Raw genomic sequence first — 26,451 nt, 5'->3', positions numbered from 1 at the left:
TAATTCAACAATATTAGTTGGAGATTTTGATACTCTACTTTCAATAATAGACCAACTAGACAGAAGATCAACAAAGAAGAATCTCAAATCAATAACCTATTCTTCCACCTTAAAAAACTAGAGAAAGAGAAAACTAAATCCAAACAAGCAGAAGAAAAGAAATAATAAAGATCAGTGTGGAAATAAATGAAATAGAGAATGGAAAAATAGAGAAAAATAATGAAACCAAAAATCGGTTTTTAAAAAGAATAAAAAATATTGGCAAGCCTTTAGATAGACAGAACAAGAAAAAAAGAGAGAGAACACAAATTTCTAAAATTAGGAATGAAAGAGGTGCAATAAATTAAAAAGACTTTGGGAATACTATGAATAACTGTATATCAACAAATTAGATAATCCAGATGAAAAGGACAAATTCCCAGGGAAACTCAAAGTACCAAAACTGAGTGAGAAGAAACAGGAAATCAGGAAAGACCTACAACAAGAGAATGAATTAGTATTCAGAAAACTCCGCCTCCACCCCTACCTCCCCCTGAAACCCGAAAAGCCCAGGATGAGATGCCTTCAGTGGTTTAAAGAATTTTAAAACTTTTCAAAATAAATTAACAACAGTACTTCATTTCACCAACTCTTCAAAAAGATAAAAGAGGAGGAAACACTTTCCAACTCATTCTGTGAGGCCAGTATTATCCTATTACCAAAGTCAAACAGTGATATCTCAAGAAAAATACAGACTGATACCCCTTATGAATATAGTCACAAAAATTCTCAATAAAAGAGTAGCAAACTGAATCCATTAACATAATGAAAAGGATTACATACCATGACAAAAATGGGATTTATCTCAGGAATGTAAGGTTGGTTCAATATTCAAAATGAATCAATGTAATTCATTATACTAATGGAGTAAAGGGGAAAAACCCACATGATCATCTAATAGATGTCCCTCTCACCCCCCAAAAAAGCATGTGATAAAATCCAACACCCTTCCATTAGGTCTATATAAAAAGAGAGAAGGAAACTTTTCTTTTTCCCCTCTGTATCAACTCTCAACTTTCCTTTACCTCTCTCTTCTACTTCTTTTTTAGACTATTAAGTTAGTATTGCTACATTTTGTTTTATCATCAGTTAATGATGCCACAAACTATGTGGTAAATTTGCACCGGCAGATTAAATACTGCATTTATTATTTACCCAAATGAATAAGAAAGCTTTCACAGTATTTTTCCTTGAATACACAAAAATCAGAGGGTTTCTAGGCCTAAATAATGAGAAAAAATATATAAATATATATAAACTACTAATTATACAAAGTTATAGTTACATGTTTAATTGAAATGTACACATTTAAAAAGATGATACACTGGTTGAATGTTTTTTAAAATAGTCATGCTAAATACCATTACTAAAAACTATACCTCTCTTTTACCTCACAGGATAATGTAATCGAAATTACTTGTATGTTAAAAGACATTAAATCTCCAATTTAAAAATACCTGAAAATTAGTTTCTTTCCATCCAGGTTTCTTGGCCAGCATCCTCACTAACGCCTGGCATGGCATTTCAGATCGGTCCATTAGTTCAACAGCCTTGACGTAAAACAGGATAGTGAGAGAGTTAAGGATTAAAGACTAATTTCAAAAGAATACTAAATTCCAAAATCAAGTAAGTGGTTACTTCTGAAGGAGGAAGCGGAATGGAATTGAGGAGGATTTTAGACGGAACTTATATAGTTTCTTTTCTAACACTTTAGTTTGGCATATGGCTAAATTATCATCATTGGAACTCGTTTTTTGACGTTTGAGGAATTCATAAATACTTTCTTCTAAAGAATGTAACAGAATCAGTTTTCATTAGCTTAGTGTGTGGCAGGAACTACTTATACATAGTTTGTCTTATTTGATTTTCCTAGAGACATAGTGAAATAGGGTAGGTTAGAAGTGCTTAAGTACTAAATATCAAAGACACAGAAAGTCAGGTCTAAACCAGATAAGGGACAGATGCAAGACTAGAAGCCAGGTCTCCTGCCTCAAGTCCCAATGCTCCTTCAGTTTCTTCACATTCCTCCTCATTAGAACTACACAGCATATGCCAGAATGAACTACTGTGTTTCTTTCCACTCCTGGATTTTGAAAGAAGTTTCTCATACCAGGAGATAATGTTCTGTTATACCAAGGAATCATTTGACAAAGGGGAAAACAAAGAAATGGATAAGGGGTGATTTAAATGGAGAGCTCTGTCTAATAAGTTTAATGAACAAGTACCATAATTCTGAAATTCATCTAAGCCTTATAATTCAGAATGAGAACCTAATTTTCTCGAGTAAGCACTAAGTTATAAGTTGAGATAAGTCATAGAATACAGATGCTGAAAATAAACATTACACAGCTATAAAAAAATAAAACCCTCATCTTTTGTTAACACAGTGAAACATATTTACTGGTTATCAAACAGCAATGAAGACAAATACTTCATTTGTCAATTTCATTGTCCCCATAAAATTTAATTTTCTTCCACACTCAATTCATCCTTGTGTACCCACCTTCTGGAACTCTTCCATAGAAGCCAGCCTTTCTTTCCAGTTACTACTGTCTAGAAGTTGTATACAGTTAGAGGGAAGGACAGCTGAAGCTTTTTCTTCACATATTTCAATCTGTCAGATACAAAAATATAAAAATGAGGAATTGCATAAGAAAACATTTCAAGACTGTAAAAATACGCTAGTGAAAACTAAAAGAATACTCCCATAGGCATGCTAAAGTATATGAAGTTTCTATTATACTGCCATAAAGGGGAGGTCTGGTACGCTCAAGGCAGTTTCAATAAGCTAAAAGACATTGATTTACTATAAGGTGTAGAACCCAGCAAAAGAAAGATCTCAGATTTTCTCACAGGTTTCAACTTTCCACAGTTTTTTGAGTTTGAGGTCCATATATAATACTGACCGAGAGCTCAGGCTCCACGATTTCTTTGGTATCTAATCCTTTCTTGTTCTTGGTTCCAGTGTTCCCTGTGCCTCCTGGCGCAGCTGGCTTCCCCTTCTTAGGTGGCCCACCAGCCTAAAATTAATTTTTAAAAAACATAAGCCACTTAACGGTTTAGAACAGTGGTTGTTAAACTTTTTGGGGGTCACAGACTGCCTTGAATATCTGATTAAAATGAGGGATAACCCCCACAACAAAATGCATATTTTTTTTCAGGCCCACAGAATTTAGCAGTTTCAAGGGCAGAAAGACTCCTTCAAGACCATCAATGGTAGAATCTGAAGACTCAATATTAAGAACCTCTGAATCATTAAAGGGACAGATACTGTATGATCCACTCATACAAAACAGATAGAATATGGAAATACAGAAAGTAGAGAACAGGTTTACCAGAGGCGGCAGGAAGGGGAATGAGGAGTTAATGCATAATGGTTTCTGTTTGGGGTGATGGGAAATTTGTGGTAATGAATGGTGGTGTGGGAAGCACAATATTGCAAACCTGGTTAATCCCACTAAATGGTATATTTGGGAGTGGTTGAGATGAGAAAAGTTGAGGTTCCATATATGTTTCCACAATTTAAAAAACAGAAAGAACCTCTGATTCAGAATGAGATAAATGAAATAAAAATTGACTACAATTATACTATATTACAGATTAATTTGAGAATTAAACACTGAAGTTTTCCTACATTAGTAAAGGACAGTTGTTAATTTAAAACATTTACTCAATACTTAACCACAAGGAGCCCCAAATAAAGGGGAATATGGGAATATATTACTAGTTACTGTAGAACTATATAGCTTGCAAAGAAAAAGAGACTGAAATAGGAATCTCAATAAGCATTCTGGATATGCTGAAGATGGTCACCTCATTCAATCTTTTTATTGTTTTAGTAGTTTTTCAGATGACTTGCTTGGATTTTACATATACTTATATCAGCATATAATCTATAAATAATTCACAAATAATGAACAACTCTTCCTTCCTAATATTAATACCTCTTATTTTTTTTTTCTAATTACAGAACATTATTAAGCAATAATAATAATAAGAGCAACCTTTTTTTTAACATTTCTCATTTTAATGAGAATGCTTCCAGTGTTTCACCACTAAGCATGATGCTGGTTTTTGGTTTGCCATATCTATTACTATATGTAGATCAACCAATCTATCTATCTATCCGTCTATTTATTTAATCATGTCAAAGTATCCATCCATTTCTATGTGGTTAAGAATTTTTATCAAGAAGGGTGTTAAAATTTATTAGATTCTGTTAACAATATCTGAAATGATAGATTTCTTTTGAGCAATTTATCTAGTAAATTTTACAATATTAATATTAAACCATCCTGGAATAAAACTTCAATTGGTCATACTTTTTATTGCACCTCTTAGATTCCATTTGCTAAGATTCTATTTAAATTCCTGGATCTAATTTAATTTCACTCAGTTTTTTTTTTTTTTTTTTAATCTTCATTTTATTGAGATATATTCACATACCACGCAGTCATACAAATCAAATCGTACTTTCGATTGTTTACAGTACCATTACATAGTGGTACATTCATCACCCAAATCAATCCCTGACACCTTCATTAGCACACACACAAAAATAACAAGAATAATAATTAGAGTGAAAAAGAGCAATTGAAGTAAAAAAGAACACTGGGTACCTTTGTCTGTTTGTTTCCTTCCCCTATTTTTCTACTCATCCATCCATAAACTAGACAAAGTGGAGTGTGGTCCTTATGGCTTTCCCAATCCCATTGTCACCCCTCATAAGCTACATTTTTATACAACTGTCTTCGAGATTCATGGGTTCTGGGTTGCAGTTTGATAGTTTCAGGTATCCACCACCAGCTACCCCAATTCTTTAGAACCTAAAAAGGGTTGTCCAAAGTGTTCATAAGAGTGCCCACCAGAGTGACCTCTCGGCTCATTTTGGAATCTCTCTGCCACTGAAGCTTATTTCATTTCCTTTCACATCCCCTTTTTGGTCAAGAAGATGTTCTCCGTCCCACGATGCCAGGTCTACATTCCTCCCCGGGAGTCATATTCCACGTTGCCAGGGAGATTCACTCCCCTGGGTGTCTGTCCCCCACGTAGGGGGGAGGGCAGTGATTTCACCTTTCAAGTTGCCTTAGCTAGAGAGACAGGGCCACATCTGAGCAACAGAGAGGCATTCGGGAGGAGACTCTTAGGCACAACCACAGGGAGGCCTAGCCTCTCCTTTGCAGCAACCGCCTTCCCAAGGGTAAAACCTGTGGTAGAGGGCTCAACCCATCAAACCACCAGGCCCCTATGTCTGTGGTCATGTTAGCAACCATGGAGGTGGGGTAGGCGAATACCCCTGCATTCTCCACAGGCTCCTCAAGGGGGCACTAAATCTTTTTTTTTTTTTTAACTTTCCCTTCTTTTTTAAATCAACTGTATGAAAAAAAAGTTAAAAAGAAAACAAACATACAATAAAAGAACATTTCAAAGAGACCATAACAAGGGAGTAAGAAAAAGACAACTAACCTAAAATAACTGCTTAACTTCCAACATGTTCCTACTTTACCCCAAGAAAGTTACCTAATATAGCAACATTTCTGTGAACTTGCTCCTACTATATCCATCAGAAATTAACAGACCATAGTCATTCCTGGGCATCCCCAGAACGTTAAATAGCTTATCTGTTCTTCTTGGATTACTGTTCCCCCTTCCTTAATTGTTCTCTACTACTAGTTCCCCTACATTCTACATTATAAACCATTTGTTTTACATTTTTCAAAGTTCACATTAGTGGTAGCATATAATATTTCTCTTTTTGTGCCTGGCTTATTTCGCTCAGCATTATGTCTTCAAGGTTCATCCATATTGTCATATGTTTCACGAGATCGTTCCTTCTTACTGCCGCGTAGTATTCCATCGTGTGTATATACCACATTTTACTTATCCACTCATCTGTTGGAGGACATTTGGGTTGTTTCCATCTCTTGGCAATTGTGAATAATGCTGCTATGAACATTGGCGTGCAGATATCTGTTCGTGTCACTGCTTTCCGATCTTCCAGGTATATACCGAGAAGGGCAATCGCTGGATCGAATGGTAACTCTATATCTGGTTTTCTAAGGAACTGCCAGACTGACTTCCAGAGTGGCTGAACCATTATACAGTCCCACCAACAGTGAATAAGAGTTCCAATTTCTCCACATCCCCTCCAGCATTTGTAGTTTCCTGTTTGCTTAATGGCAGCCATTCTAACCAGTGTTAGATGGTATCTCATTGTGGTCTTAATTTGCATCTCTCTAACAGCTAGTGAAGCTGAACAGTTTTTCATGTGTTTCTTGGCCATTTGTATTTCCTCTTCAGAGAACTGTCTTTTCATATCTTTTGCCCATTTTATAATTGGGCCGACTGTACTATTGTCATTGAGTTGTAGGATTTCTTTATATCTGCAAGATATCAGTCTTTTGTCAGATACATGGTTTCCAAAAATTTTTTCCCATTGAGTTGGGTGCCTCTTTACCTTTCTGAGAAATTCCTTTGAGGTGCAGAAACTTCTAAGCTTGAGGAGTTCCCATTTATCTATTTTCTCTTTTGTTGCTTGTGCTTTGGGTGTAAAGTCTAGGAAGTGGCCTCCTAATACAAGGTCTTGAAGATGTTTTCCTACATTATCTTCTAGGAGTTTTATGGTACTTTCTTTTATATTGAGATCTTTGGTCCATTTTGAGTTAATTTTTGTGTAGGGGGTGAGGTAGGGGTCCTCTTTCATTCTTTTGGATATGGATATCCAACTCTCCCAGCCCCATTTGTTGAAAAGACCCTTATGACTCAGTTCAGTGACTTTGGGGGCCTTATCAAAGATCAGTCGGCCATAGATCTGAGGGTCTATCTCCGAATTCTCAATTCGATTCCATTGATCTATATGTCTATCTTTGTGCCAGTACCATGCTGTTTTGGCAACTGTGGCTTTATAATAAGCTTCAAAGTCAGGGAGTGTAAGTCCTCCCACTTCGTTTTTCTTTTTTAGAGTGTCTTTAGCAATTCGAGGCATCTTCCCTTTCCAAATAAATTTGATAACTAGCTTTTCCAAGTCTGCAAAGTAGGTTGTTGGAATTTTGATTGGGATTGCATTGAATCTGTAGATGAGTTTGGGTAGAATTGACATCTTAATGACATTTAGTCTTCCTATCTATGAACAAGGAATATTTTTCCATCTTTTAAGGTCCCCTTCTATTTCTTTTAGTAGAGTTATGTAGTTTTCTTTGTATAGGTCTTCTACATCTTTGGTTAAGTTTATTCCTAGGTACTTGATTTTTTTAGTTGCTATTGAAAATGGTATCTTTTTCTTGAGTGTCTCTTCGGTTTGTTCATTTCTAGCATATAGAAACATTACTGACTTATGTGCATTAACCTTGTATCCCGCAACTTTGCTAAATTTGTTTATTAGCTCTAGTAGCTGTATCGTCGATTTCTCAGGGTTTTCTAGATATAAGATCATATCATCTGCAAACAATGACAGTTTTACTTCTTCTTTTCCAATTTGGATGCCTTTTATTTCTTTGTCTTGCCGGATTGCCCTGGCTAGCACTTCCAGCACAATGTTGAATAACAGTGGTGACAGCGGGCATCCTTGTCTTGTTCCTGATCTTAGAGGGAAGGCTTTCAGTCTCTCACCATTGAGTACTATGCTGGCTGTGGGTTTTTCATATATGCTCTTTATCATGTTGAGGAAGTTTCCTTCAATTCCTACCTTTTGAAGTGTTTTTATCAAAAAGGGATGTTGGATTTTGTCAAATGCTTTTTCAGCATCTATTGAGATGATCAATTGATTTTTCGCTTTTGACTTGTTAATGTGTTGTAATACATTGATTGATTTTCTTATGTTGAACCTTCCTTGCATGCCTGGAATGAACCCCACTTGGTCATGGTGTATGATTTTTTTAATGTGTCTTTGGATTCGTTTTGCAAGTATTTTGTTGAGGATTTTTGCATCTATATTCATTAGGGAGATTGGCCGGTAGTTTTCCTTTTTTGTAGCATCTTTGCCTGGTTTTGGTATTAGATTGATGTTAGCTTCATAAAATGAGTTAGGTAGTGTTCCATTTTCTTCAATGTTTTGAAAGAGTCTGAGTAAGATTGGTGTCAGTTCTTTCTGGAAAGTTTGGTAGAATTCCCCTGTGAAGCCATCTGGCCCTGGGTATTTATTTGTGGGAAGATTTTTGATGACTGATTGGATCTCTTTGCTTGTGATGGGTTGATTGAGGTCTTCTATTTCTTCTCTGGTCAGTCTAGGTTGTTCATATGTTTCCAGGAAATTGTCCATTTCCTCTACATTATCCAGTTTGTTGCCATGCAGTTGTTCATAGTATCCTCTTATAATTTTTTTAATTTCTTCAGGATCTGCAGTTATGTCACCTTTTTCATTCATTATTTTGTTTATATGGGTCTTCTCTCTTTTTGATTTTGTCAGTCTAGCTAGGGGCTTGTCAATCTTGTTGATCTTCTCAAAGAACCAACTTTTGGTGATATGTATCCTCTCTATTGTTTTTTTGTTCTCTATGTCATTTATTTCTGCTTTAATCCTTGTTATTTCTTTTCTTCTACTTGGTTTAGGATTGGTTTGCTGTTCATTTTCTAGCTTCTTCAGTTGATCCATTAGTTCTTTGATTTGGGCTCTTTCTTCCTTTTTAATATATGCGTTTAGTGCTATAAATTTCCCCCTTAGCACTGCTTTTGCTGCTTCCCATAGGTTTTGGTATGTTGTGTTCTCATTTTCATTCGTCTCTATATATTTAGCAATTTCTCTTGCTATTTCTTCTTAAACCCACTGATTGTTTAGGAGTGTGTTGTTTAACCTCCAGGTATTTGTGAATTTTCTAAGTCTCTGATGGTTATTGACTTCTAATTGTATTCCATTGTGGTCAGAGAATATGCTTTGAATAATTTCAATCTTTTTAAATTTATTGAAGCTTGTTTTATGTCCCAGCATATGATCTATTCTGGAGAAAGTTCCATGAGCACTAGAAAAGTATGTGTATCCTGGTGCATTGGGATGTAATGTCCTGTATATGTCTGTTAAATCTAATTCATTTATCAGATTGTTTAGGTTTTCAATTTCCTTATTGGTCTTCTGTCTGGTTGATCTATCTATAGGAGAGAGTGATGTGTTGAAGTCTCCCACAGTTATTGTGGAAACATCAATTGCTTCCTTTAGTTTGCCAGTGTTTCTCTCATGCATTTTGTGGCACCTTGATTGGGTGCATAGACATTTACGATTGTTATTTCTTCTTGCTGAACTGCCCCTTTTATTAGTATGTAGTGGCCTTTTTTGTCTCTCAAAACATCCCTGCATTTGAAGTCTATTTTATCTGAGATTAATATTGCTACACCTGCTTTCTTTTGGCTGTAGCTTGCATGAAATATTTTTTTCCATCCTTTCACTTTCAGTTTCTTTGTGTCCCTGTGTCTAAGATGAGTCTCTTGTATGCAACATATTGATGGTTCATTTTTTTTGATCCGTTCTGCGAATCTATATCTTTTAATTGGGGAGTTTAATCCATTTACATTCAACGTTATAACCGTGAAGGCATTTCTTGAATCAGCCATCTTATCCTTTGGTTTATGTTTGTCATATTTTTCCCCTGTCTATTAATATCCTTTATTGTACCCATACCAAATCTCTTTAGTACTGAACCTTTCTCCAAGTCTCTCTGTCCTGTCTTTGTTTCTCTGTCTGTAGGGCTCCCTTTAGTATCTCCAGTAGGGCAGGTCTCTTGTTAGCAAATTCTCTCAGCATTTGTTTGTCTGTGAAAAATTTAAGCTCTCCCTCAAATTTGAAGGAGAGCTTTGCTGGATAAAGTATTCTTGGCTGGAAATTTTTCTCACTCAGAATTTTAAATATATCGTGCCACTGCCTTCTCGCCTCCATGGTGGCTGCTGAGTAGTCACTACTTAGTCTTATGCTGTTTCCTTTGTATGTGGTGAATTGCTTTTCTCTTGCTGCTTTCAGAACTTGCTCCTTCTCTTCTGTGTTTGACAGTGTGATCAGTATATGCCTCGGAGTGGGTTTATTTGGATTTATTCTATTTGGGGTTCGCTGAGCATTTATGATTTGTGTATTTATGTTGTTTAGAAGATTTGGGAAGTTTTCCCCAACAATTTCTTTGAATACTCTTCCTAGACCTTTACCCTTTTCTTCCCCTTCTGGGACACCAATGAGTCTTATATTTGGACGTTTCATATTATCTATCATATCCCTGAGGTCCATTTCGATTTGTTCAATTTTTTTCCCCATTCTTTCTTTTATGCTTTCATTTTCCATTCTGTCATCTTCCAGGTCACCGATTCGTTGTTCAACTTCCTCTAGTCTTGTACTATGAGTGTCCAGAATCTTTTTAATTTGGTCAACAGTTTCTTTAATTTCCATAAGATCATCCATTTTTTTATTTAGTCTTGCAATGTCTTCTTTATGCTCTTCTAGGGTCTTCTTGATTTCTTTTGTCTCCCGTACTATGGTCTCATTGTTCATCTTTAGTTCTTTGAGTAGCTGCTCTAGATGCTGTGTCTCTTCTGGTCTTTTGATTTGGGTGCTTGGGCTTGGGTTATCCATATTGTCTGGTTTTTTCATATGCTTTATAATTTTCTGTTGTTTTTGGCCTCGTGGCATTTGCTGAACTTGATAGGGTTCTTTTCGGATTTGTAGACCTATTGAAGTCCTTATCTCTAATTTATCAGATCTACAGCTTCATGGAGTACACTTTCTCTAACTAACCAGCAGGTGGCGTCCACGAGCCACCTGTTCTCCACAAGCCAGTTCTCCCCTGCTTAGCCTTTTTTGTGAGTGGGGGAGTGAGTCTTGTGGGGTCCAATTGGTGTACCAAGCTTGCGTGTGTAGTTGGTGTTGCCTGCCCCGTATATAGGGCGTGTTTCTGGGCAGTCAGGGAGGGGGGGGTGGCTCTAACAATCAAATCTCCCTGGTGATCCTAGAGTTTTAAAGCTGCTGCAATAGTCTAATCCTTCAGTGCAGTCCTGCCACAGTTTGTCTCTGCCACTGACCCACAAGTCCTTGGTATTGGCGTATGGCACCTGAGACTTGCAAGTGGGCCCCTCTTCCAGGCCGTGCACCCCGGGTCCTCTGTTGAGGGATGACTGTGCTATGTCACAGGTGAGTGCCGTCCCCCCAGGGCAGTTCTGGGCTGCTGGGCTGTGTAGGGAGGCTCCTAGTCTGCTGAAATGATGGCTGAATGGGGCTTTGTTAATTCACACTGCTCTACCTTCCCAACTCTGGGACAATCAGCTGAGGTTGCAGGGAAGGCTAATGTCCACGCCCAGTTTTGTGGTGTGTGCCTGTTATTTGAAGCGCTTCCGTCACACTGCGTTGTCTGGGGCAGTTCTGGGCTATGGGGCTGGCGATGGGCAGGAGTGTTTCCTGTCCACCAGGATGATGGCTGTGAGCGGACACCCCCCTTTTCTTGGGAAGTTGTGGTGTTTAGTGAATTTTCTCAGCCACTGGATTATTGCCTTTTGTCTCAGAGCTCTCCTAGTTCTGCTCTTGACTTGACCTGCCCAAATTGTAAGTCTTTGAAGCTTTCTGTATTGGGCTTCTTAGAGTAATTGTTTTAGAAAAAGAAAAAAGGATTAAAAAAAAAAAAAAAAAAAAAGGGCCCTCCTCAGAGATCTAATGGGTTATTGAAATGCTAAGAGACAAAGCAACCAGGGCCATTAAGGAAAGGTCCACAGGGCTGAGAGATCAGCTTTTCTTCGGGATTTGCATATGCGCCTCAGGGCCTGAGCTCGGGCCTGATCTCTGCCCTTCCCCTTTCTATGTTCACCAGAACTCCAAAAATCCTCCGCTTTTATTTTGGAGTTTTTCGTGTTGTTTTTTTTCTATGCCTGTCTCCTCTCTGCTGGGCTGGCTGCTCTCAGATTCTCTGGTGTCTGGTCTCAGTCTATCTATGGTTGGAGTTTGGATCAGCAGAATGAGTTTCCGATAAGGGCTGCCACTTCAGTTCTCCCTTCTCCTTCCCGGAGCTGACAGCCCCTCCTCCCACGGGACTGAGCCTGGCAGGGAGGGGCGCGGGTCCCCTGGCCGCAAAAACTTACAGATTTTGCTGATCTCAGCAGTTCCACATTTTCATGAGTGTTGTATGAAGTATGCCCAAAGTCAGATTGCTCTGTGGTGTCCAGTCCACGCAGTTCCTGGCTTTCTACCTACTTTCCTGGAGGAGTAACTAAAACATACAGCTCACCAGTCTGCCATCTTGCCCCGCCCCCCATCATAAATTTTTACTCAGTTTTTAAAAGACACTAGTAAATAGCAGTATATCACAAGGCACATAACCAACAGCAATAACAATATTATGGCAACACACATCACTGTTCACATTTCCTTCTATTTAGTGGAATATTTGTTTAGAAATTTCCCAAACCTGAAAAGAAAAGCTAGAAAGATGGAGGAGCAAATTAACCTTCGGCAACCAGACCAGTTCTGAAACCAACATTATCTGAACACATTCCAAGATTTTTAAGACATAGTTAACAAAACTAAGATGCTGGTATAGCCCGCATTCTAATCAAATGGCAACCTCTAACACTTGACACTTCATGTAAGTAGTATGATTTTGTTAGTTCATGATAACAACCCCCTCAAGAGATTTAAAAATGTAAAATTCTACACTTTTTTATTAACTAGAATGTATATTCTGAATCTTTCACTGTAGTAGCATTCTCTGCAGAGGGATACCTCAAATAATAATCTCCTGCTTAGGTTTTTAAAATGGGAATAGAAGGAGGTTGCCCTTAAAAAAAAAAAAAAAATCCTCAAACTATAAGAAGGACAATTAAGTTTGGGCATGGAAGGGTTCAGAAAGATAAGAAGAATTTAAGAGTAGACTGCAGTAAGAAAACCCAGACAGGTCTTAAGGTGTTAGGCCCAGGTAACTGACCAAAGAGTAGTAGATGGTGACAAAGGAGAAAATAACTGCCTACTACCTGTCCTAGAAATGCTGGAGAGATAGCTTAATATGATAGAAAGTACATACATTCTGTAACTAGAGACACCTGGGTTCAAATCTCAGTTCTTGTACTCCTTCATTCAACAAATATATGGTAGGCCCCTACCATATGCCAGAAACTGTTACATACATGGGGAATCAAGTAGTAAAATGATCTCTCTCCTTGTAAGATCACAATATAGTGGGGAGACAAAGAGTAAACAAACAAATGTGCAATAAAAATATCATACAGTAAAATGTAAGTGTGTAAGGACACTTAAACTCAGCCTTAATGTACTTTTTTTTGAAAACAGGGATCACAAAACACCTACCTCAAAGGTTGTTATGATGATTAAATGGTATTATGCAGGTAAAGTGCTTCACAAAGTGATGATCACTAAATACCAGTTCCCTTCCTCAACTCCATGCCAGGGTTGGGAGGGGGAGTGGTAAGTAAAAAGAATTACACTTTTTGCATCTGCAGCAGATAGCTTTTATCCTTAACAGAGATCACAAGAGGCTAAGCCTATTTGTGCTTGTACCTAAGAGTCCCCACCCAAACGCCTCTTTTTTTTGCTCAGATGTGGCCTCTCTCTCTCTAGGGTTACTTAGCAGGTGGACTTGTTGCTTTCCCCCCTGCATGGGCCATGACTCCCAGGGGTAAGAATGTTCCTGGCAATATGGGACATGGCTCCTCGGGACAAGCCTGGACCTGACATTGTGGGACTGAGAAGGTTTTCTTGACCAAGAGGAGGAAGAGAAATGGAACAAAGTAAAGTTTCAGTGGCTGAGAGATTTCAGTGGAGTCTAGAGGTCATTCTAGAGGGTATTCTTGGGCGTTATATGGATATCCCTTTTTGGTTTTTGGTGTGTTGGAGTGGCTAGAGGGAAATGCCTGAAACTGCTGAACTGCAACCCAATAGCCTTGATTCTTCAGAACGATTATATTACCATGTAGCTTCCACAGTGTACTGTGTGATTGCGGAAGCCTTGTGGCTTGTATCCTTTTGTCCAGTGTGTGGAGATGAGTGGAAAAATGGGAACAAGGATTAAATGAATAGTTGGGGGGGTGGGGGGAGGGGTGGGAGGTTTTGGGTGTTCTTTACTTGTATTCTTGTTTTTTGGTTTTTTTTGAATGATGAAAGTGTTCGAGGATTGATTTTGGTGATGAATGCACAGCTATGTGATGGTACTGTGGATAACTGTGCACTGTGGATGACTAAAGGGTATGTGAACATACCTCAATAAAACTAAATTAGAAAAATAAATAAATAGGAAGAGTAGCATTTAAAAAAACACAAATGGAATGTGTTTTGGGGGTTCTTTTCTGTTTTGGGGGGATTCTTTTTAATTTTTATTCTTATTTTTATTTTTTCTTGGAGTAATGAAAATGTTCAAAAATTGATTGTGGTGATAAATGCACAACTATATGATGAAATGAACAATTGATTGTGTACTTTGGATGACTGTATGGTATATAAATATATCTCAATAAAATTGCATTTAAAAAAAAGAGTCCACAGGACAGGTGTGTATGAAAATAATGCCGTATTTGCCACTGAACATTTTCCTCTCTTCTATACTGTACAAAAGTGACAAGACTGTACTGGTGTGGAGTATCAGTGGTGTGGCTCAGCAGCATTATTAGCAAAGTGACCAATGTGATGTTATTAGTGTTAAGGATCTTGGTGTGTCTCTATTTCATTATTTAATGATATTTTCTGATCCCTTAACATGCTCTCCTACAACTTCACTACTATTTTTATCTCTATTAAAGTTTCAAATAGCCACATGTATTTTTGGAATACTCCATTTTTATTAACAGATGCTCTGCTGTGTTTTGAATGTGGCCAATGAATTCAAATCTCAAAAGAGTCATATGGGAAGGACTATCATAAACCTAAGGCTATCCTCTCTTACTAAATTTTAATTTTTAAACCATATTTTGCAATGTCATCTATTAACCTTCGTAGCAGGTGCCTTTTTTAAGGGTCCTGGTTTGGGTGCTGAACTGTCCTTTATGTCCTTATCTCCTGCAGCTCCTGAAGCAGCAGTCCTTCCAGGGGCAGTTTTGAATTCCTTCTTATCCACTGCTAGTCCACCTTTCTTACCATGTACGAGTTCTACTTTTTCTGAACATTCTTTGATCTGGAGAATGAAATTGAGACAAACATCATTAATCCTAATCTTGAAATACAAGCACTTCTTTATTATTTAATACATCATTTCTAAACCATAACTACATGAGAATTCAGAGAGAAAACAGTTTCCTTTTCAACAAAGATAAGTTACTCATTCTTACATTAATAATGTCATATATTTTATTTCTAAACAAATAGAATTATAATAAAATTATAATGATCACATTTATAATGTAAGGCATTCATATTTGGAGCAGTAATTTTCCAGATATTAGAGACAAATTTATCTGAAAACATTGTTTTTATCTTCACCACAAATTGATCACTTGGCTTTCTTCCTTATAATTTCAAAGGTATCTCTACTATCGATATTGTAGCTTGGAATGAAATTTAAATCCTCAATAGCTATGTTTTCAAACTCCAGGACGAAACCATCAATGGTTTTAGGAGTTATGAGAATTTTTTTCTTAATGAAATAGAACAAACAAAGTAAAAAATAACAGAGTGCATCCTCCAAGACTTGTTTCTACTGTATGTGTGCATGTGTATGCGTGCGTGTGATGTGATGTAAAATGCATTTTTATTGTGGATTATAATAAAAAAACAGAAATACTGATCAAAAGAATGCCATTACACTCAAATTTGCAAGAGACAAAACTAGAATGCACTGAGACAGGACTGTTGTCCAATTTCATTGTACTCTATCACTAACCTACCTTGTCAAGCTTGAGTTTATCCACATCAGCCAAAAATGGATTTACTGCTTTCTCACCAACCACCTTCAAAGCAGTACCCAATGCTTCAAATGCAGCATCTCTGACTTCAGGAGCAGAATCATTGATGTGCTATAGCCCAGGAGTAAGCAAAATGATTTTAATGCAAGGTATCTGAAATTACAAATTTTAATTCATATGGATGGAGTTTGGTTGTAGAATTTCTTTTTACAATTCATTGAAATTAAGTATAGCTTTCGTTTTGCTAGTTAACAGTTACTCTTTCACAAACTCTGTTTGGGTTAAGGAAAGCTCTGATAATCCATTTAGCAAATAAGTACTTCCTTTACTCTCTACTCTCTATCTATAACACCTTACTCCCAAATGAATTTCAAATATTCCAAATTGGATGCCAGTGCTTGACTAGATTGAGCCAAACACTAGTACATGGACCAGTAAGAAACAAAGTGTTTAGCAGTTAGTTGAATCACAAAGTTAACCTGTGCTTCTCTTTAAGAATAAGAACACAAACAGAATTTGGCTTCAGGTTCCAAACCTGTAGAGTATCTGCACCTCAAAAGACCACAAGCTACAATCTGAAAGTCAACTAGTCACTTACATATTTAATAGAAACAGAAAAATCTTGATTACATTAAAAAAAAACAAAACAAAAAAAACCCTATTTTGAAAACAGCCTATACCTTAAGTAGAGCAGCACAAAAGGGCTTTAGTAAACACTTTGGCAGGGTAGAAGCAGTGCAGTGGCGGAAACTTCTTGCAATAAAAAGAGATGTCTGCTGCTTGATGGTTGGGTTTTTATTATCCATTACTGCTAAAACATCCTCACTGATGCTCTGTAGTGTGGTCTGTAGAAGAAAAATTTGGTCAATATTTTTTCAATTTTAAGGAACAACCAAACTATTACACTGATAAAATTTTACTTTAGACAAAAACCTCAAAAAACATGCTATCAACTTACAGTAAGGAAGACTGCATCAATTGCCTCCTGCAGGGCCTGTACCACTTGAGGCTTTTTCTCTTTGAATTTCTCCAAAATTGTTGGCACAACCTATAAAAGTGGAATATTATTCAGTGATAAAAAGGAATACATACTGATACATGCAACAACATGGATGAACCTCGAAATCATCAGGCTAAGTAAAAGAAGCAAATCACAAAAGATTACATATTGTATGACTCACTTATATGAAATGTGAAATGGAAAGAGGCAGAAGTTAGATTAGTGGATGTCAAGGTCTGAGAAAAGGGCAAAATAGGGACTGACTTCTAATGGGTGTGGGGTTCCTTTATAGGGTGACGAAAATGTTCTAAACTTAATAATGAGGTGACGGCTGCACAACTCTGTGAGCACAACAAAAACCACTAAATTAAACACTTCAAAAGGGTGAATTTTATTGTATGTAAACTATATCTCAATAAGGTTGTTATTAAAAAAATGACCTTGGTTCTATATATTTAAAAAAAGGTAACTAAATAGAATAAAAAGTCATTTCCCTTCCTGAAGAGCACAAAAATCTTACATTGGAACAATTAAGGGTTCCCATTCCATCCCACTGTACCAGTGCTTCTCAAACTTTTTTCTGCCTCTACACCTTACATGCAAAAACCCACTTCCATCAGTAACATCTTTCATTAGACAAAATGATTCTCAACTAGGTGGACTTAGGTAAGAGAACAGGTAAAGTATATAATTCTCCATCCCCACCAAAGATTCTGAAATACTTCCTGGGAAGTCTCCTACCTCTTCACTACTGAAAGGCAAAAAGAAACAGTACCAAAAATTATAGCAATTTGTGATGAGAATTTTATCTTCTTATTCAAGTACTAAGTTTAGATCAGTAATGTTGGAATTCTAATTTTCTAAATTACCACTAATTCATTAAATATTTATTGAATGTCTAATGTATATACTGAGTGCCAGGCACTGTGTTAGCAGTCAAATTAAAGATTTTTTTTTAAGATCCAAAAGAGTGCAACTCAATGGCATTCAAAATATTTTTTCCCAAGATTCACAGAAATGGTAATATAGTTTCCATGAAGAAATATGTCTTTTTAATACTGAGTTATAAACTTGAAAAATCAAAATATTTTAATGGCTAAAAAGTTAAAGTTCACTTTTATAAATAATGTCAAGAAGACAGTTCACAAAATGGCAAAGAAAATAAAACTGAATCACAAACATGCTAGATACCAAATGGTATACAATCATCCAACCATGAATTGGTAAATAAAAAGGATTCAAAAAATCATTTTCTAGCTTGAAAAGCTACTCCTAATAGAAAAGTAAAAAATACCCTAATTATACAAAACTGACCAAAACACAGTTATTACCTTGATAGCACACACACACACAGATATTACATATATTCCAATTTATAGTTTATGTCTAAGGCTTTTATAGATCTTAAAAATTTCCGTTAAGCCAGTCATGATTTATTTGGTAGTATGTTTTTTTCCTTTAGCTAAGTTGTCTGAAATTATTTTTCAGGCTATGACTAAGAAAGCTCCTAAGTGATACTAGATATTAGCCTCACAATATAAAACTGACATATGACTAGGGACTATTAAGAGACTTGTAAGTCAATCTAAGGAATCAAATGATCAAAAGGCTAGGATGTTGAACCCTAAAATTCAGTAAAGTCAATTTTCAGGATGCTGAACCATTCTAAGTAATTCAGACCAGACTTTGAGATCAATTGACATATGCCACAATTAAAGAAAACATCTCATTAAAACTGCTACCAAATTTATACAAGGAAAACAGCATATTCAACAAATGTCCTGTCACATTTTCTTAAGATCAATTAAACTGATGCATCACTAACAGTGTAACTTATATAAAATGTCTCATGTATATAAGTAAATTATTCTTTTTTAAACAGGAAAACATTATAAAATACATTTTATTTATTGGCCTCATTTCTGGTTTTATATTGCCTTTCCTAATCTCATTTTCACTCTGTCCTAGTTATTTCAAGTTTTATTTCATCCTGTTGAAAGAACAAAACAGGATATGAATAAATGAATAAAAACAAACAAATCAATTCAACTAAATACTCTAGGCCAAGTGCCTGGTTTTATACATAAAGCTAATGAATTAAGTTACAAATGATGTCTTCATTGAAATGCTGTGAGGAGCTATGCTGAATATTAATAAGTCTTAGTGAGAGACTTAACTTTGCCCAATATAGAAAGATTATGCCCAAGAGTTGTTTTAAAGCATAAAGCAAACCAGCCCACCATTTTTAATCATTTTTTGATCTGTATATAAAAAGTTGTGTTGCTTACATGTCCTGCATATTGTCCAAATTTCTTCCGAAGCCCAACAGCCAGGCCAGTAAGACATTTTGCTGCCAAAGCCACTAACATGACATTGGTATCCTTTCCAACAACCTACAAAAGGAAGAAAAAATGAAAAATAAAATAGCTGCTGCCCTGTAGATGGGAACTGAAAGTTTATTCTCAAAAGAACACTGAAAACTATCATGCTAATGGTTACCAATTTTGTTTCCTACAAACATGAAACATTGTTTTTGACAATAACAAGTCTGGAAGCTTCCCTGCCTCTTACATGCCTCCTATCTTAAGTTCCACTGAAGAAATATATTGACATATTGAAAATTCAGTAACAGAGTAATAAGATTCCTGGTAAAAATCATAAGCTGGAAGAATTTACAGAGAATCAGAAGCTCTATTCTCAGGCTGCTAGAATCTCACTTCCCTCTCTTGGTGCCCTGTACCCTTCACCCTGCTATTCTCTTTCCCTGGTGTCCAGGCTGGTAAAGCCTTTTCCCTTTAGGGCAATTCTCTTATAAATAATTTTGCCTGGGTCTGTGGCTCTTCAAGATGGAAGACTGATGAGTGAATAAGGACTCTGACAAGTCATATCCCTGCCTCCAAGTCTCACTTGGAACAATGTGCACAGGAAGGCCAGCTATAAGAAACACGTATACGTACAAATTAAAGATTAACTGCCTCCTCCTATCATTCTAATCCTCTGTAATTTCTGGCTCAGGGAGCAATCAAAACAAAGTTTTCAACCTTGCTGTATTCAAGAAGATGGCTTCAGAGTTTGTTCTCAAGCTTTCTAACTATATCCACAGTGTCTGATCTAAACTTTCAGATTTTATAAAAAGCTATTCAATAAAAAAACTATCCACCAGCAGCATTCAACCCTGTTGAACCTAAATAATACTAAAGGAGTATATTTCCTAAAAAGATTTATTTCTTATTTAGTACTTGCCTGCTTAATCACCACATATCCTCACATCCTTTGCTTTACATGCTGAGACAATATAGTGTATTACACTACCCACTATCCAGTGAAAAAGACACTCATCATATTTAGTATTTGCCCCATTAAAAGGAGCCAATTAAAACAACTCATCCCACAGAATTATAAAACTTGAATATGTGGTGCTAGATCGGCAAATGCCTCTTTTTCTTGAGACTTATAGAAGCTATCAAACAACGTACTTAAAATCAGTGATAAAAATCCCTCCAAACTACCCTAGGACAATTCTGAACAATCCTTAAAAAACTTATGCCTATAATTAAATAGTAATGTATTTTTGATCAAAAATGACTAATGAAGAAAAATTCTGTTATTAGAATGCCAATGCCTTAACTCCTCACATTTACCTTCTTTAATGCTTTTACTAAATCCGCATAATCGCCTGCTTCCAGTTTGGGGTTTTTCACTAGTACTTCTACAGCCTCCAGAGCTTCCTTCCTCTCTTGCCATTTTTTTGCTTCCTGCAAGACACAATATGAGTCACTTGTAGAACAAAATATATGAGAGCAGAATAAAAGTCTATTCAATTAGATATATGAATGAAAAGGACCTGATTAGAACTAAGGTAAACCAGACTAAAGGGAAAAAGATAATTTTGACTACTTTAAACCTCAACTTCTGTGTAAGACCAAAGGAAGAGATGTATATTTGGTACAAAAACTATACTTTCTGTAGCTAGCACACTACATAATTTAACTTGTATGGTCAGCTTATTCAAACACCGTAATTACATGGAACCTTGAACAGGGGTTGAGATCTGGTTGGTTTGTACAGGTTAGTGTGAAACCCCGATACATCCCAGAGTAATTTGGGCAGAGAATAAAAAGTATCCGCAAAGCCCCCTTGAAAATTTTTCCAGTTGGGTTTTTCACTAGTACTTCTACAGCCTCCAAGCTTCCTTCCTCTCTTGCCATTTTTTTGCTTCCTGCAAGACACAATATGAGTCACTTGTAGACAGTTTGAAAAACTGCAAACTGGAAAAATGTGGAAACATTAAACTTTCCCACCTGGGGAATTCCTGATATTCTCACAAGCATTGGGGAATACAATTGTAGTAGGCCAAGTCCTCGATCTTGGGGCTTGCCCTTATGAAGCTCATTACTGCAAAGGAGAGGTTAAGCCTACTTATAATGGTGCCTAACAGTCACTCCCAGGGAACCTCTTTTGTTGCTCAGATGTGGCTTGTCTCTCTCTAAACCCACTTGCTGGTAAACTCACTGCCCTCCCCGCTACGTGGGACATGACTCCCAAGGGTGTAAATCTCCCTGACACTGCGGGACATGATGCCCAGGGATGAGCCTGGACTCAGCATCATGGGATTAAGAAAGGCTTCCTGACTAAAAGGGGGTAAAAAAATTAAACAAAATAAAGTTTCAGTGGCTGAGAGATCTCAAATGGAGTCGAGAGGTCATTCTGGAGATTATTCTTATGCATTATACAGATATCCCTTTTTAGTTTTAGTGTACTAGACTAGCTAGAAGGAAATACCTGAAACTGTTAAACTGCAATCCACTATCCTTGGACAATTGAATAACTACATAGCTTATATAGTATGACTGTGTGCTTGTGAAAACCTGGTGGCTCATACTCCTTTTATCCAGCGTATGGACAAATAAGTAGAAAAAATGGGGACAAGAAATAAATGAATACTAAGGGGGAAAAAGGAGTATGGGATGTTTTCGGTGTTCTTTTTTAACTTTTATTTTTATTCTTATTCTTTGGAGTAATGAAAATGTTCAAGAAATTGATTGTGGTGATGCACAACTATGTGATGATACTGTGAACAACTGATTGTGCACTTTGGATGATTGTATGGTATGTAAATATATCTCAATAAAACTGAATTAAATTAAATTAAATTACTTAAATTTATTTAAATAAAATTGCATAAAAAAAGAAAAAAGAATAAAAGTCTATTTCTTCTACTTTACTAATTCAAAGAAATAATGGTTTTGTTTCCAGAAATCTTTTCTAAAGCTAGTTGAAAAAATATAATTGCAAAAGTGCGCAGGCATTAGGAATGTTTTGTTCATATACATAAATTTTTGTTCATACATAAAAAATATTTTCATAAAATTTCATAACCCTAAAGTTCTATAATAAGTAAGCAGGATGAGGTGCCATTAACTTATTCCTTCTCAATTAGTAGGCAGATTTTAGTAAGCAGGTGTTAATAAAAAACATCAATAGAGAGGGACATTTGGTAGACCAAGATGGCTGCCGTTCCAGGGTTCTGTTCACCCAGAGAATCTTTGAACTAGCAAATGCTGGTGGAACAATCTTCCTCAAAACTCCAGAAAACAGTTAAAAGGGTGAAGAGATGCAGTAACTGGGTAAGCGCCGAATCAAGGAAAAGCAACTTAAAAACGGTATGAGACGTTAGCGGTGCCCTTGCTGGTTCCTCCCCTCCCTCTCCCCAGTATGGAGCTGGCCTGAGCTCCCGCTACAGGTCTCTGGCTCTGTTCCAGAGGAAGCAGAGTAACCCCTATGTGCATACTGAGGTGTTGTATGTGGATGCTGATATATCAGGTGGCTGCCTGAACCACTAATCCAGGACAGCTATCTCTGGCTTACCCTCCCAGAACTTGCCCTTAAGGCAAAAGCAGCTTGCAGACAACTAAAGCAGTAAAAGACACACTTAAGTCAAAGCAGTCAGGGGCAAAAGATTACCTGCTTTAAGTCATACAATAGAGCACCCAGGAGGCGGAGAAAGTCATAGGGAGTAGAGGAGGCATTGGAATTCCTGTAAACAGTAATTCCTAAAGCCAACTCTGCTTTTTACAAGAGATTCACAATTCAAATACACAACTAGGCTGAAAGTAAAAGGATAGAAAAAAATATACCATGCAAATAATAACCAGAAAAGAGCTGGGTTAGCTATATTAGTATCAGATAAAATAGATTTTAGGTCAAAAAGTGTTAAGAAGGACAAGGAAGGACACTATATACTGAAAGGACACTATATACTGATAGAGGGGTCAATTCAACAAGAAGACATAACAATTATAAATATATATGCATCTAATGGCAGAGCCCCCAAATATATGAAGTAAATATTGACAGATTTGAAGGGAGAAACAGAAATCTACATTAATAGTAGGAAACGTTAATATATCATTTTCAGTAATGGATGGAACATCTAGATGGGGGATCAATAAGCACATAGGAGACTTGAATGATAACATAAACCAAGTAGACCTAATAGATACATATAGAACACTTCACCCAACATACTTCTCTAGTGCACATGGATCATTCTCCAGAAAAGACCATATATTAGGTCTCAAAACAAGTTTCACTAAATTAAAAAATATTGAAATCATATATCTTCTGCAACCGTAAAAGAAGGAAGCTAGAATTCAATAACAGGGAGAAACAGAAAAGTCACAAATACGAGGAAATTAAAACAACACATTTTAAACCAACAAATGGGTCAAATAAGAAATCACAAGGGAAATTGGGAAATACCATGAGGCAAAGGAAAATGAAACCACAACATACCAAAACCTATGGTATGCAACAAAGGCAGTGCTGACAGAAAATTTTATAGCTCTAAATGCTTACATTAAAAAAAAGAAAGATCACAAATCAGAGGTCTAACCTCACAACTAAAGATCTAGAAAAAGAAGACCAAACCAAACCCAAAGCAAGCAGAAGGAAGGAAATAACAAAGACTATAATGGAGATAAGAGAGAATTAATTTGTATACAATATCTATTTGGGTTGATTACAAAGGTTTGAAAATGGATGGTGGTGACAGTAGCACATCATTGTGAGTGTAGTTAACAGAGCTGAACTATGTATGTTAATGTGTTTGAACGGGGAAGTTTTGGGTCATGTATGTTACCAGAATGAAAGTTAGAAGACAAAACATGGGACTGTATAACCCAGTGAACTTTGCTGTACACATTGGCCTGGGGTAATATAAGAATGTTCTTTCATGAATTATAACAAATGTTATGACACTAATAGAAGGTTTTAATAATAGGGTGGTATACAGGAAAAAACACACCCAATGTAAACTATGGACTCTAATTAATAGTACTATTTTAATATTCTTTCATCAACTGTGGCAAAGGCACCACACTAAAGCAAACTTTCAACAACAGAGGGATATATGGGAATGCTGTATTTTTTACATGATTTTTCTGTAAATCTACAATTTCTTTAATTAAAAAAAATGATGTTAATAATAATAAGATATATTCCACAGGCCTGCGTATTGGGTGTTTTAAAAGAGGTAATCCATGTAAATTGCTTTGCACAGTACCTGCATCATAAAATCTCTCAATAAATGCTGTAACTGTTAAAAAATATATACAATTATAAAAAGTGCTATCAGCAATTGTAACAAATGTTCCACACCAATGTAAGGTGTTGGTGGTGTTGCACTGTATGGGAATCCTATATTTTATGCATGATTGTTCTATAAACCTACAACTTCTCTAATTAAAAAAAAAAAACAACAAAAAAACAGAATAAACAAAACCAAAACTTTGTTCTTTAAAAAGATCAATAAAATCAACAAGTTTTAGCTAGACTGACCAAGAAAAAAGAAAAAGAGAGAGAGAAACAGAGAAGACACAAATAACTAAAATCAGATATGAAAGGGGGGACATTACTTTAGACCCCTCAGAAATAAAATGGCTGAGAGGATACTATGAACAATTATACACCAACAAATCAGATAACCTAGATGGAATGAACAAATTCCTATAAACATACAAACTACCTACACTGACTCAAGAAGAAACAGAAGATCTCAACAGACCAATAACTATCAAAGAGATTGAATCAGTAATCAAAAACCTTCCCACAAAGAAAAGCCCAGGACTAGATGGCTTCACAGGTGAATTTTACCAAACATTCCAAGAAGAATGAACACCAATCTCGTGCAAACTATTTCAAAAATGTGAAGAGGGGGAACACTCTCTAACTCATTCTACAAGGCCAACATCACCCTAATACCAAAGCCAGATAAAGATACCATGTGAAAAAAAAAAATTACAGACCAATATCCCTTATAAACACAGATGTAAAACTCTTCAACAAACTGAATCCTTCAGCACATTAAAAGAATTATACACCATGATCAAGTGGGACTTATTCCAAGTATGCAAGGGTGGTTTAAAATAAGAAAATCAATTAATTTTCTATAAATTAGTAAGGAGCAATCTCAGGAAAAAAATCAAGAAAAAACTTCCATCTACAAAAGAATGGAATTCTATTCAGCAGTAAGAAGGAATAAAATATCTAGGAATAAATTTAAAAGAACCAAATATCTAGGAATAAATTTAACCAAGGATGTAAAGGACCTATACACAGAAGAGTACAAAACATTGCTAAATGAGATCAAGGAAGACCTAAATAAATGGAAAGACATTCTGTGTTCATGGATTAAAGATTAAATATCATTAAGATGTCAATTCTATCCAAATTTGATTTACAGATTCAACACAATCCCAATCAAAATTCCAATAGCCTACTTTGCAGAAATGGAAAAACCAATCATCAATTTTATTTGGAAGGGTAAAGAGCCCCAAATAGTCAAAAACATCTTGAGAAAGAAAAACAAAGTAGGTGAACTCACATTTCCTGACTTTAAAGCATATTACAAAGTTACAGTGGTCAAAAAAGCATGGTACTTGTATAAGGACAAATACATTTTGACCAATGGAACTGAACTGAGAATTCAGAAATAGACCCTCACATCTATGGTCAAATGATTTTTGGCAAGGCTGCCAAGTCCACTCAACTGGGACAGAACAGTTACTTCAAAAAATGGCATGAAACATTAGAACTAGAAACATAAAACTCCTAGAAGAAAAAGTAGGGAAGCATCTTCAAGATCTTATGGTAGGTGGTGGTTTCTTAGACCTTACACCCAAAGCACAAACAATGAAAGAAAAGATAAATGGGAACTCCTCAAAAATGAATCCTTTGTGCTTCAAAGGATTTTGTCAAGAAAGTGAAAGGCAACCTACTCAATGGGAAAAAATATTTGGAAACTACATATCTGATAAGGGTTTAATATCCAGAATACAGAGGGGAGGAGCAAAATGACTGCATTGAGAAATATGGAATTTAGTTAGTTCCCTGGAAAAACTAATAAACAACCAGAAACAACTAGTAAATAATCAGGAATATCTGCTGGGGGACAACTGTGATTGTCCACACATCGTACACCAACCTGTAATGGGTGGAATGGCTGAGATCGCAGCATAAAAGCTGTAAGTAAAAACTGCGGAACCGCACCAGGAGCCCCCTCCCCCCACAGCAGACTGAGCTGCAACACCTCGCTGTGGGAGAAAGTAGCA

General features: G+C 36.4%; 1 protein-coding gene across 1 annotated transcript in view; it reads right to left on the bottom strand.

The window, feature by feature from the left end:
• Positions 1-26,451, bottom strand: part of CKAP5 (cytoskeleton associated protein 5) — a 138,362-nt gene that overhangs the window by 40,106 nt on the left and 71,805 nt on the right. Inside the window, exons 8-16 of the mRNA XM_037838906.1 lie at positions 20,482-20,595; positions 19,129-19,233; positions 16,799-16,888; positions 16,521-16,685; positions 15,823-15,951; positions 14,931-15,113; positions 2,946-3,059; positions 2,543-2,653; positions 1,497-1,589 (exon numbers count right to left, since the gene is read on the bottom strand). Of these exons, the coding sequence (XP_037694834.1) occupies positions 1,497-1,589; positions 2,543-2,653; positions 2,946-3,059; positions 14,931-15,113; positions 15,823-15,951; positions 16,521-16,685; positions 16,799-16,888; positions 19,129-19,233; positions 20,482-20,595 (1,104 nt within the window). The remainder of the gene's footprint in view (positions 1-1,496; positions 1,590-2,542; positions 2,654-2,945; positions 3,060-14,930; positions 15,114-15,822; positions 15,952-16,520; positions 16,686-16,798; positions 16,889-19,128; positions 19,234-20,481; positions 20,596-26,451) is intronic.

This window comes from Choloepus didactylus, chromosome 6 (genome assembly GCF_015220235.1).
Source record: "Choloepus didactylus isolate mChoDid1 chromosome 6, mChoDid1.pri, whole genome shotgun sequence".
Taxonomy (NCBI): domain Eukaryota; kingdom Metazoa; phylum Chordata; class Mammalia; order Pilosa; family Megalonychidae; genus Choloepus; species Choloepus didactylus.
The sequence above is the reverse complement of the archived record's forward strand: the minus strand, read 5'-3'. Positions and strand labels throughout refer to the sequence as shown.